Source organism: Engystomops pustulosus, chromosome 3 (assembly GCF_040894005.1).
Source record: "Engystomops pustulosus chromosome 3, aEngPut4.maternal, whole genome shotgun sequence".
Taxonomy (NCBI): Eukaryota; Metazoa; Chordata; class Amphibia; order Anura; family Leptodactylidae; genus Engystomops; species Engystomops pustulosus.
This window is the reverse complement of record NC_092413.1, coordinates 229,992,828-230,006,329: the sequence shown is the minus strand read 5'-3', so window position 1 is coordinate 230,006,329 and position 13,502 is coordinate 229,992,828. Positions and strand designations below refer to the sequence as shown.

The 13,502-nt window shown below is 47.0% G+C and overlaps 1 protein-coding gene across 1 annotated transcript in view; it reads right to left on the bottom strand.

Annotated features, from left to right (window-relative positions):
- Window positions 1–564: 564 nt before the first annotated feature.
- The window catches only part of LOC140122765 (fucolectin-like), a 69,567-nt gene continuing 56,629 nt past the window's right edge, over window positions 565–13,502 (bottom strand). The window contains exons 4-6 of the mRNA XM_072143961.1: window positions 8,426–8,509; window positions 6,843–7,140; window positions 565–821 (exon numbers count right to left, since the gene is read on the bottom strand). Of these exons, the coding sequence (XP_072000062.1) occupies window positions 659–821; window positions 6,843–7,140; window positions 8,426–8,509 (545 nt within the window). The 3' untranslated portion in view covers window positions 565–658. The remainder of the gene's footprint in view (window positions 822–6,842; window positions 7,141–8,425; window positions 8,510–13,502) is intronic.

Sequence of the window (13,502 nt, the reverse complement as noted above, 5' to 3'; positions counted from 1 at the left end):
GACACTACCCCCATACAGTGAGGGACACTACCCCCATACAGTGAGGGACACTACCCCCATACAGTGAGGAACACTACCCCCATACAGTGAGGGACACTACCCCCATACAGTGAGGGACACTACCCCCATACAGTGAGGGACACTACCCCCATACAGTGAGGGACACTACCGCCATACAGTGAGGAACACTACCCCCATACAGTGAGGAACACTACCCCCATACAGTGAGGAACACTACCCCCATACAGTGAGGAACACTACCTCCATACAGTGAGGAACACTACCTCCATACAGTGAGGAACACTACCTCCATACAGTGAGGAACACTACCACCATACAGTGAGGGACACTACCCCCATACAGTGAGGGACACTACCCCCATACAGAGAGGGACACTACCCCCATACAGAGAGGGACACTACCCCCATACAGAGAGGGACACTACCCCCATACAGAGAGGGACACTACCCCCATACAGTGAGGAACACATCCTTAATCCCAAGAAGCAATGTCTGACTTTTTGTCGAGCAGGACCCTGAAAGGTGAAAAATGACACAGCAGGCGGAGAATGTGCGGAAGCTTTTATTTCATGATATCTTGCAGTTATATGTGCAGTGATTATTGGGGTTGTTACTATATTGCTGTCATTATTTTATCATCAGATTTTAACCTCCGGTGATTGCTCTCCAAAGATCTGAACCTCACACAGGTGAAGAACCTCAGTCTGTCCAGCCAAAACGATATTGACGTATCTCCCGACCATTGCTCCGCACTCATAAGTCTGAGTCGCTCCATCTGGGAGAGAAGTCACCAGAGCACACCTGTGACAGAAAGGATGATAGGTAAGTGTCCGTATCACACATATATACATATACCAGGCCATCGCTCCCTGCTCTACTATTACTGATATACATCGGGAGGAGGAAATGTCTGTCACCAACCTCCTCTCAGTGTCCTGAATTGCCTCACATTTGCGTAAGTTCTTTAACTGCTTCAGGCTCACAGTGATTTCCACATTCAGGTTTTGTCCAATTTTTTGTGTACTTTTTATGTCTCTAACGTTTTATTTTTTGGGAATTATTTTTATGGCTTTATTTTTCAAGAGAAATGCTTTTTTTAAAAAAAAATGTGTTCACAGTTATTTGCTTTAAAAGAGGTTAGAGGCTTAAAGTTGAAAAAATATTTGTTTTTACATATAAGATATTTTTTGGTGTTACCTTATAAAAATATAATCTGCCACAAATTTTGATCTATTACTTGTCTTGTTGAATGGTAACTCAGTGCCGTATGTGGTTACCAGTAGAAAGAAAAAATCCTGGCACTCACTGCTTAGTGATTCTTCTTCCTTCTTTTGTAAAAAAGACAAAGAAGGAGCCGGATCAGGACGCGTTTCGGGCCCGTCCACAAGCCTTTGTCAACTGATATCAACATACATAAAGACACTTCATTATATAAGGCAAGTAAATCTCCTACTAATGACATCACACCCTCAGGCACACTTCAGCTGGGATGTGATGTAACCAAGAGGGAGGCTCAATAGGTGAAATACTTCACAGTCCGTGTCTAAAGGTAAAAATATACATCAAATTGCACAATTATCAATGCAAAGAATAAAAATTATATTGTAACCATGTTCAAGTCATATTTATTATAATATAGTGAAAACAAAAACATTTTAGTTACTATATGTTTGCAATATCATAATATCATATGGAGTTCCAGTGTGTCAAGTAGAGGAATCCAATAAGCCTCACAACGCCTCAATAATTGTTTAATATTACCCCCTCGTCTGGAGGGTGGCACTTGTTCTATCATAATGTATTTAAATTGAAAAATCTCATGCCTCTTGGCACTAAAATAGCGAGGAATCGGTAAAAAGGTTTCATTGCATCTAATGGTTGTCAGGGTTCTGGACCACCGCGGGAGATGGTACTAGCCGACACCTGGGACCAGAATCTAAGTGGAACCTGGTCTTCATCAGAGTCCGCCGTAAAGCGGGATGGTCTTGCTGCGGTAGGGTGGCACCAGGTCGTTCCACAGATGCGACTAGCCCGCGGGGGAAGCCAAGGTTGTGGTACAGAATCGGTGTCCAGGCACGTGGTCAGGTACAGACAGACAGTCGGGGCAGGTGGCAGAGATACAGAAGTCAAAAGTCAGGTCTGAGGTCACAACAGGAATACAGCAGAGCAGGAACAAGGAATAAACGTAGGGAGCACAGGAAGCTTTCACTAAGGCAAGGTAGCTCAAAGATCCGGCCGGGAATCCTGGGAACAGCCGGCCTATAAGGGATCTTGGAAGTGCCTGCGCCAATCAGCGGTGAGCGCACGCCAGGCCGGACGGGAGCAGGAGCTGGGAGAAGACATAAGAAAGTGCTCCGGGCTGGCACATAGAGGCAGAGGTTCTCCTGTCTTAGTCTGGAATGCTCTTTGGAAGACAGACAAGCTCTATCCACCTGCATGGGCTCCTCTTCAGCAGACACGGAAGATGGCTGAAGTGGTCTTTGGAAGACTGGAGCCAGGCGGGGCAGACGTCGGGTACTGACTTGTGGTTTTTCCAGACTTTGCTCCTCAAAATGCTCAGTAGACCGGATGTCAATCTGAGTGGCCAGAGAGATGAGACCACTCAGCGTAGACAGCAGGTCCGGTGCAGACAAGGCATCTTTGATCTGACCAGACAGTCCTTTTTTAAAAGTAGCAAGCAAGGCCGCCTCATTCCTATCCAGCTCGGAGGCTAAAGTACTGAACTGGACCGCGCAGTCTCCGACAGAGGAGTCCCCTTGACTCAGCTTCAGCAGTGCGGTCTCAGCAGAAGACGCCTGGGCAGGTTCCTCAAAGACAGACCGGAATTCAGAAAGGAACGTGGTGAGAGTAGCCGTGACTGGATCGTTCCTGTCCCAGAGGGGAGTAACCCATGCCAGGGCTTTCCTGGAGGCTGATCATGAAAGCTACCTTAGCCCATTCTGTGGCAAACTGTGAAGGCATCAGCTCGATATGTAGGGGGCACTAAGTAATGAAGCCGCTGCATAACTACTGCATAACACCATCATATTTGGAGGGCATGGAAAGATGCAGCCTGGGTTCAGCAGTAGACAATGCAGCCATAGTAATGAGTGGTACCGGCAGTACTGGATGCTGGTGCAGAGTAGCCAATAAATGCTGCAGGGTGGCGGTGAATTCTTGCGGTGAGTTGAGGTGAGCTGCTGTCCTTGCACGGCAAACTGTTGAGACTGCTGGACCACAATGGTGGTAAGATCAGCCAGTTCAGGAAGCGGAGCCTTGTCGGGATCCATGGCCAGATCTTACTCTCAGGATCAGTGGTAGTGGATCCTCTGTACCACCGTGGACAATGGTGTAAGACGACACCTGGGAACGAAATGTAAGTGGCACCCGGCTTTCACCAGAGCCAGTCACAAAGCGGGTTGGACTTGCTGTGGCGTGGTACCAACGGGTCGCTCCACAGGCGAGACTTTGTTGCGGTGGAGGCCAAGGCGAAGTACAGAATCGTGATACAGCATCATGGTCAGGGACAGGCAGGAGGTCAGAACCGGCGGCACAGGATTGGAGTCAGGAGCAAGGCAAAAGGCCAAGGCAGGCAGTGGAGGAGCGAAGTCAGGAGCGGAACCGGGGTCACAACGGGAATTCAACAAACAGTCGTAAGGCATAGAGATAAAGCTTTCTAAAGCTTTGAGGCACAAAGATCTGGCAGGGAATTTAACAGAATTGGCAGCTGGTCAGCACCAATTAGGGTATCAAAACTACAGGTTGGGGGGAACCTGGGGAATAGTGATCATAATATCATTGATTTTGTATTACGCTTTACTAAGAACGTTAGGGAAGGGGCAACCAACACTCTAAACTTCAGGAGGGCAAATTTTTAGCAACTAAGGGAAGACCTTAAAGGCATAGACTGGGATAATGTTCTCAAAGACAAAAGCCCCCCCCCAAAATGGGACTTTTTCTCATATATTCTGAAAAAGTCCTGTGAGAAACACAAACCTAATGGGAAAAAGCATAAGAGGAACATGAAAAAGCCTATGTGGCTAACTAGTCTTGTAAGGAAAGCAATAAGCGAGAAAGATAAGGCGTTTAAGGTGCTAAAACGTGAAGGTAGCAATGAGGCATTACAGGATTATAGAGAGAAAAATAAATCCTGTAAAAAGCAGATAAAGGCTGCAAAAATAGAGACTGAGAGAAAAATTGCCAGGGAGAGCAAAAATAATCCCACATTATTTTTCAAGTATATAAATGATAAGAAACTAAAAACAGAGAGTGTGGGTCCCCTTAGAAATAACATGGGGGTCATGGGGGAAGGAGATGAGGAAAGGGCCAATCTACTGAATGTCCCTTTCTCAACTGTCTTTACCCAGGAAAATCCCCTGGTGGAGACACAATGAGGAATAATGTAATTTCTTTTTGGAATGTCAACAGTTTAACCCAGGAAGAGGTACGGCGCCGCCTCGCAACCACTAAGATAGATAAATCACCGGGGCCAGATGGCATACACCCCCGGGTTCTGCATGAACTATGTATCGTGATAGACAGACCGTTATTTTTAATATTTGAAGATTCACTGAGGACTGGTTATGTTCCACAGGACTGGCGCATAGCAAATGTGGTACCAATATACAAAAAAGGATCAAATAGCGATCCTGGAAACTACAGACCCGTGAGTCTAACTGCTGTGGTGGGGAAAATATTTGAGGGGTTTGTTAGAGATGCTGTCCTCGAGTATCTCACTGTGCACAACCTTATAACCCAGCGTCAGCATGGGTTTATGAGAGATCGGTCCTGTCAGACTAATCTGATTGGTTTCTACGGGGAGGTAAATTCAAGACTGGATCTGGGGGACGCTGTGGATGTTGTATATCTGGACTTTTCAAAGGCATTTGACACCGTGCCACATAAAAGGTTGGTATATAAAATGAGACTGCTGGGAATAGGAGAAAATCTGTGTATTTGGGTAAGTAATTGGCTTAGTGATAGAAAACAGAGGGTGGTCATTAATGGCACATTCTCAGATTGGGTTGACCTTACCAGTGGAGTGCCATAGGGGTCAGTATTGGGGCCTCTTCTTTTTAATATTTTTATTAATGACCTTGTAGTGGGTTTACACAGTCAAGTTTCAATATTTGCAGATGATACTAAACTGCGTAAAGTAATAAATACTGAGGTCGATAGTTTAGCATTACAGAGGGATTGGGGAAGCTTGTGGAGTGGGCAGAGAAATGGTTGATGAGGTTTAATGTAGATAAATGTAAAGTTATGCACTTGGAAACAAAAAGTATAGTTATGTTCTAAACGGTCAATTACTTGGTAAAACTGGAGCTGAAATGGACTTGGGGGTATTGGTGGATGGTAAACTTAATTTTAGTGACCAGAGCCAGGCGGCTGCTGCTAAAGCAAATAAAATTATGGGATGTATCAAGAGAGGAATAGATTCTCATGATAAAGACATAGGGGGATATTTATCAGGACCTCTGCGCACCGCCAGTGGCGCAGAGGCCCTGAAATAATCGCAAATGCTAGCTTATTGCTAGCTTTTGCGATTATTTTCCCCAATCCGCCACCTTCACGCCAGTGGGGCGTGAAGGGGCGGCGCGGCCGGCCGAGCGGGGGGCGCGACCGGACGGGAGTGGGCCGGCGCGGGGCGTTACTGTCCCCGCACCTGCGCACTCGCTGCTGCCGGCGACTTTTCATACGTGAAAAGTTGCTGGTTGCGTTTCTTTGTACGCCAGGCCCTGCCTGGCGTAGGATAAACGCTGCGCAACTGGCAGTCCGTTACATGAAGATGCAGAAGCCTCTTCATGTATTGGGCTGCGAATTTGTAGCGGCGGGGCTATCATACGCTGGCGCACGATAGCGTATCCCCCATAGTTTTGCCCTTATACAAATCCCTGGTCAGACCACACATGGAATATTGTGTACAGTTTTGGGCACCAGTGTATAAAAAGGATATATTAGAACTGGAACGGGTGCAGTGGAGAGCAACCAGGATTATTAGGGGAATGGGGGGATTAGAATACAATGACAGATTACAAAATTTGGGATTATTCAGTTTAGAAAAAAGACGGCTGAGGGGAGACCTCATTACAATGTACCTGAACGGACAGTAGAAGGATCTCTCCAAAGATCTTTTTATACCTAGGCCTGTGACCAGGACAAGGGGGCATCCTCTATGCCTAGAGGAGAGGGGGTTCTACCATCACCATAGACAGGGGGCATCCTCTACACCTAGAGGAGAGGAGGTTCTACCATCACCATAGACAGGGGGCATCCTCTACGCCTAGAGGAGAGGTGGTTCTACCATCACCATACACAGGGGACATCCTCTACACCTAGAGGAGAGGCGATTTTACCATCACCATACACAGGGGACATCCTCTACGCCTAGAGGAGAGGCGATTCTACCATCACCATAGACAAAGGTTCTTTACTGTAAGAGCAGTGAGACTATGGAACTCTCTGCCGCAGGGGGTTGTTATGGCGGACTCTATGTACATGTTCAAGAGAGGCCTGGATGCCTTTCTGGAGAGAAAAAATATCACGGGTTATGGGGATAAAACATTTATTTAATTCTTACGTTGGACTTGATGGACTTGCGTCTTTTTCCAGCCTAATATACTATGATACTATGATACTATGAATTATTGGCATGCTGGCCCTTTAAATCTCCGTAAGCGCTGGATCGAAGAAAGATGAGAGCAGTCCCGGGGTTCCGGGGGCACGGAGAGGAGCATGGGTGCGTCTGCAACCCGGGATGTGGGTCGGAGGAGCACCTGTGACAAGTTAAATAAGTAAAAAAATGTTAACAAAGCCTGGACAGCAATAAGGGCTGAGGCTCACCTTGGATTGCTGTTTCCATTGTTGGTCAAAGAGTATCCGACAAGGATTTCTGCACCATTAATCCTGCTCCCGTAGGCATCTCTGTTAGTGACTGTTATGTAGTGAATTGTGTAGGACTCTAGCAGGTCCACCCTCCACCAGGGAGACATTTCTTTGTTTGTGTGAAAACACGATCCGTGATACAAGTCGGTGTCTGGGTTTCCATCTATTCCATTTACTGCCATTCCCAAATAGCCCCAATCGCTATCCTTATGAATGGATGACATTGTGGGTCGACCATGAAGAGCGAGATTCTTATCTATCAAAGGAAGAGGAGACATGAAAAGTGAACTTCAGTTATACATAGAGATGGACAAACAGCATCATGAATCCTGGACCATCGCTGTGTCCTCTATAGGGCTATATAGAGGTGTACAGATAGGTCCATAACTATTTGAACACTAACACAAATTTAGATTTTTTTTACCTGTTAACTAAAACGTATTCAAGTCATTGTTACATAATAGACATGGACATAAATTCCCTACTTTCAGCTTAATTGACAATTGATTAACACAAACAAACCCCTCATTTCCTGACCACCAGACCACCAAGAAAAACTGAGGACATAATACACCTTTACACGTCAGCTGCGGGTGTGGGGAGAGGGTTCATGGGCTGCACCCTCTCCATACAAGGTGGGCGTTTGCTTGCAAACCCTGTAAATGCCTCCGACAAAGATGCCTGACTCATTTCCATCCTGGTGGTGCATGGGTGCTGCCATGTTGGATTTGATCACTGCCCCCTGTGAAGTCACCAGGGGGGTGGCGATTGGTTGCCATGACAGCCGTACAAAGACCCGAGGCTGTCTAATTTTTTCCCCATCTATTACAATGTGTGATTTGCACATTGTAATAGATGGTGTGGAAAATCCCCATATACTGCCATACTATAGTATAACAGTATATGGAAGGCTCAATTACACAAACTAAGGTTAAAGTACCCCAGGGGGTCTGGAAAAATATTAATAAATAAGTAAAATAAAATAAAATTAAACCTAAAAATTCCAATCACCCTCCTTTCCCAAGAACTGATATAAATATAAACAGTAAAAATCAAAAACATGTTGGTATCGTCGCTTCCCAAAATGTCCGATCTATCAAAATATGCTAAAAAATTTTGATAAAATATTCAATAAAAAGGCTGTAAAAATGACACCACCCACTGCTCCGTGCAACGAAGTATGAAAAAGTTATTAGCGCCAGGCAAAATAAAGAATAATTTTTTTGTACAGGAGGTTTTAATTTTTGTAAATGTATAAAAACATTATAAAACCTACACAAATGTTTTATCTCCGTGATCGCACCGAGCCAAAGAATAAAGTAGACTCGTCATTTGTGGTGCACAGTGAAAGCTGTAAAATCCAAGCCCACAAGAAAATGGGTTTTTTTCACCAATTTCACAACATTTGGCTTTTTTCCCGCTTCCCAGTACACGGCATGGAATATTAAATACTGTTACTATGAAGTGCAATTTATTATGCAAAAAACAAGCCGTTAAGGTCATTAAGGGGTTAAATTGATTTAAGCATTTTTGTAATTTACATTTTTCTTGGATTGAGGAGGAGTCCACGTCTGCTTTTTTCATGATCAGATCAGGTTTCTCAATATCTGTGACGTTTTCTGCATCTAAAGAGAAATATAAAGTAACATCATCATCCATGGACACAGGAATTACACGGGTCATGGCCTCAGTCTCAGGGGATGGAAATGACCCCATCAGCCAAACATTAGATGGATACAGATTCTAGATGGACATCACAACTAATACAGACCCCAGATGGCAGAATAAAGAGAGAACCAAGATCCGACAATCGTAACAGATACAGACCCCAAACCAGACCCGGGAATAAATAGAGATTAAGGATCAGACACCATCAACAAATAGAGACCCCAAAGCAGATCAGGAAAGAAGAGGAGACCCAATATCAGATAAAATAAGTACAGACCCCAAAACCACAGAATAAATATAGATCTGGTAATGGGCACCTTGTCTAAATTCAGACCCCAAACCAGGCAACAAAATAAATGGAGACAAATGATCAAACAACCTAAACAAATAAAGATCCAAGATTAAAGGAAACCTACCACTTGTAGTGAAACCAAAAACGAAGTAGACGTGGCACATCCAATAAAAGATAGCGTTTATTCTTCTCACATTAAAAAATCTGTGCAGTGAGCATGTAGGCGAGCCACCTACGCGTTTCGGCTTGTACCTAAGCCTTACTCATGGTGAAAAGTTAAAAACAAATGGTTGTAAGTAGAGATGAGCGAACATGCTCGTCCGAGCTTGATGCTCGGTCGAGCATTAGGGTACTCGAAACTGCTCGTTACTCGGACGAATACTTCGCCCGCTCGAGAAAATGGCAGCTCCCGCCGTTTTGCTTTTTGGCGGCCAGAAACAGAGCCAATCACAAGCCAGGAGACTCTGCACTCCACCCAGCATGACGTGGTACCCTTACACGTCGATAGCAGTGGTTGGCTGGCCAGATCAGGTGACCCTGGGATAGACTAGCCGCTGCCCGCGCTGCTCGGATCATTCTGTCTCTGGATGCCGCTAGGGAGAGAGCTGCTGCTGGTCAGGGAAAGCGTTAGGGTGTTCTATTAGCTTACTGTTAGGCAGGAGTGATTCTCAAAGAACCCAACAGCCCTTCTTAGGGCTACAATAACGTTCTACTTTTTTTATTTTAATTTGCATCTTTTACCATTTTGTGAGGAATTAGCAGGGGGACTTGCTACCGTTGTGTTTAGCTCTTAGTGGCACACATATCCATAGCAAAGACCGAAGTGGCAAAATGCAGTAGGGGTTGGATTTCTATTAGGCAATAACTCAGTGTCATCTCATCTGGCATAGTACTGTGCTTCCTTTGATACTTGGCTAGAAAATAGCCATAGGAGAATACAAACAGCTTCTTGAAGCCTACAGTAGCGTTCTATATATTTGATTTCTGGTTGATCTGCTGGTGGCTGTAGTTTCTGCAGTGCATGTACTTGCCAATTCTGAGCAATTTGTAGTGAGACTTGCGACCGCTGTGTTCTGCGCTTAGTGGCGCACATATCCATAGCAAAGGCCGAAGTGGCAAAATTCAGTAGGGGTTGGATTTCTATTAGGCAATAACTCAGTGTCATCTCATCTGGCATAGTAGTGTGCTTCCTTTGATACTTGGCTAGAAAATAGCCATAGGAGAATACAAACAGCTTCTTGAAGCCTACAGTAGCGTTCTATATATTTGATTTCTGGTTGATCTGCTGGTGGCTGTAGTTTCTGCAGTGCATGTACTTGCCAATTCTGAGCAATTTGTAGTGAGACTTGCGACCGCTGTGTTCTGCGCTTAGTGGCGCACATATCCATAGCAAAGGCCGAAGTGGCAAAATTCAGTAGGGGTTGGATTTCTATTAGGCAATAACTCAGTGTCATCTCATCTGGCATAGTAGTGTGCTTCCTTTGATACTTGGCTAGAAAATAGCCATAGGAGAATACAAACAGCTTCTTGAAGCCTACAGTAGCGTTCTATATATTTGATTTCTGGTTGATCTGCTGGTGGCTGTAGTTTCTGCAGTGCATGTACTTGCCAATTCTGAGCAATTTGTAGTGAGACTTGCGACCGCTGTGTTCTGCGCTTAGTGGCGCACATATCCATAGCAAAGGCCGAAGTGGCAAAATTCAGTAGGGGTTGGATTTCTATTAGGCAATAACTCAGTGTCATCTCATCTGGCATAGTAGTGTGCTTCCTTTGATACTTGGCTAGAAAATAGCCATAGGAGAATACAAACAGCTTCTTGAAGCCTACAGTAGCGTTCTATATATTTGATTTCTGGTTGATCTGCTGGTGGCTGTAGTTTCTGCAGTGCATGTACTTGCCAATTCTGAGCAATTTGTAGTGAGACTTGCGACCGCTGTGTTCTGCGCTTAGTGGCGCACATATCCATAGCAAAGGCCGAAGTGGCAAAATTCAGTAGGGGTTGGATTTCTATTAGGCAATAACTCAGTGTCATCTCATCTGGCATAGTAGTGTGCTTCCTTTGATACTTGGCTAGAAAATAGCCATAGCAATAGGATAGGATTGTTTGGTTTTAAAAACTCAAAAAAAAACAAAAAACACAAAAAAAAAAAAAAAACACAAAAAAACACCAAAAAAAACAAAAAGAAGTAAAAAAAAAAAAAAAGTTATAACTCTCATTTTAAAAATGTTTAACCCGAGGGCTAGGGGTAGAGGACGAGGGCGGGGACGTGGGCGTCCAACTACTGCAGGGGTCAGAGGCCGTGGTCCTGGGCGGGGTGAGACACCACCTGCTGATGAGGGAGCAGGGGAACGCCGCAGAGCTACACTCCCTAGGTTCATGTCTGAAGTTACTGGGACTCGTGGTAGAGCACTGTTGAGGCCAGAACAGTGCGAACAGGTGATGTCGTGGATTGCTGACAATGCTTCGAGCAATTTGTCCACCACCAGTCAGTCTTCCACGCAGTCCACCCATGTCACCGAAATCCCCACTCCTCCAGCTCCTGCACCTCAGCCTCCTCCCCCCCAGTCTGCCCCCTCCCAGGAAAATTTGGCATTTGAACCGGCATACTCTGAGGAACTGTTTTCTGGACCCTTCCCACAGTCACAAACCACTTGTCCGGTTGCTGCTGAGCAATTTTCCGATGCCCAGGTTTTCCACCAGTCACAGTCTGTGGGTGATGATGACCTTCTTGACGTAGTGGAAGTGTGTAAAGAGGTGTCCGACGATGAGGAGACACGGTTGTCAGACAGTGGGGAAGTTGTTGTCAGGGCAGGAAGTCCGAGGGGGGAGCAGACTGAGGGATCGGAGGATGATGAGGTGACAGACCCAAGCTGGGTTGAGAGGCCGGGTGAACACAGTGCTTCTGAGACGGAGGAGAGTCCTCGACCTGAACAGGTTGGAAGAGGCAGTGGTGGGGCCAGACGGAGAGGCAGGGCCAGAGCTGGTGCATCAGCGCCACTGTCAACTAGTGAAGCTCCCGTGGTGAGGGCTCTTGCGGCGAGGGCTAGATCTTCAGAAGTGTGGAGGTTCTTTAAGGAAACACCAGATGACCGACGGACTGTGGTGTGCAACATTTGCCAAACCAGGCTCAGCAGGGGTTCCACCACTACTAGCTTAACTACCACCAGTATGCGCAGGCATATGAATGCTAAGCACCCCACTCAGTGGCAACAAGCCCGTTCACCTCCGGCCGTGCACACCACTGCTCCTTCCCCTGTGTCAGCTGCTAGTCAGCCCCCTGCCCAGGACCCTGGCACAAAAACCCCATCGTCGCCTCCACGATCCTCCACAGCATCCACCAGCGTTCAGCTCTCCATACCCCAGACGCTGGAGCGGAAACGCAAATATAGTGCAACCCACCCGCACGCCCAAGCCCTTAATGTGCACATCTCCAGATTGCTTAGCCTGGAGATGCTGCCCTATAGGCTAGTAGAGACCGAGGCCTTTCGCAACCTCATGGCGGCGGCCGCCCCTCGGTATTCGGTCCCCAGCCGCCACTACTTTTCCCGATGTGCCGTCCCAGCCCTGCACCAGCACGTGTCAGACAACATCATCCGTGCCCTGACCAACGCCGTTTCTGACAAGGTCCACCTGACCACGGACACGTGGACGAGTGCTGCCGGGCAGGGCCACTATATATCGCTGACGGCACATTGGGTTAACTTGGTGGAGGCTGGGACCGAGTCTGACCCTGGGGCTGCTCATATACTGCCGACGCCGAGGATTGCGGGGCCTACCTCGGTCCAGGTGTTTCAGGCCTACTATGCCTCCTCCTCCTCCCACCCCTCCTCCACCTCCTCCTCCGAACTACCATCCGTGGGCACGGCGCCATCAGTCGGTAGCTCTAGGCACAGCAGCAGTGCCGTCGCTAAGCGACAGCAGGCGGTGCTCAAACTGCTGAGCCTAGGCGACAAAAGGCACACCGCCCAAGAGCTATTACAGGGCATCACGGCGCAGACTGATCTGTGGCTGGCACCGCTGAACCTCAAGCCGGGAATGGTTGTGTGTGACAACGGCCGTAACCTGGTGGCGGCTCTGCAACTCGGCAGACTGACACATGTGCCATGCCTGGCCCATGTGTTAAATCTGATAGTGCAGCGTTTCCTCAAGACATACCCCAATCTGTCTGATTTGCTCACGAAGGTGCGCCGCATCTGTGCGCATTTCAGGAAGTCCAGCCCAGATGCTGCCACTCTCAGGGCAGCGCAGCGCCGCCTCCAACTGCCCGCTCACCGACTGTTGTGCGACGTGCCCACGAGGTGGAATTCAACACTGACCATGTTATCCAGAGTTTACCAGCAGCGCAGAGCGATTGTAGACTGCCAGATGTCAACTTCCACCAGAACTGGTAGTCAGGTCAGTCAGCTTCCTCAAGTCTACAATGAGGAGTGGACGTGGATGTCTGATATCTGTCAGGTGCTGAGTAACTTTGAGGAGTCAACACAGATGGTCAGTGGCGATGCCGCCATCATCAGCCTCACCATCCCGCTGCTTGGCCTGTTGAAAAACTCTCTGGTCAGCATGAAGTCGGAAGCTTTGCGCTCGTCACAAGAGACGGGGGAAGAATATTCCCTTGTTGATAGCCAAAGCACCCTGAGGTCTGTTTCTCAGCGCATAT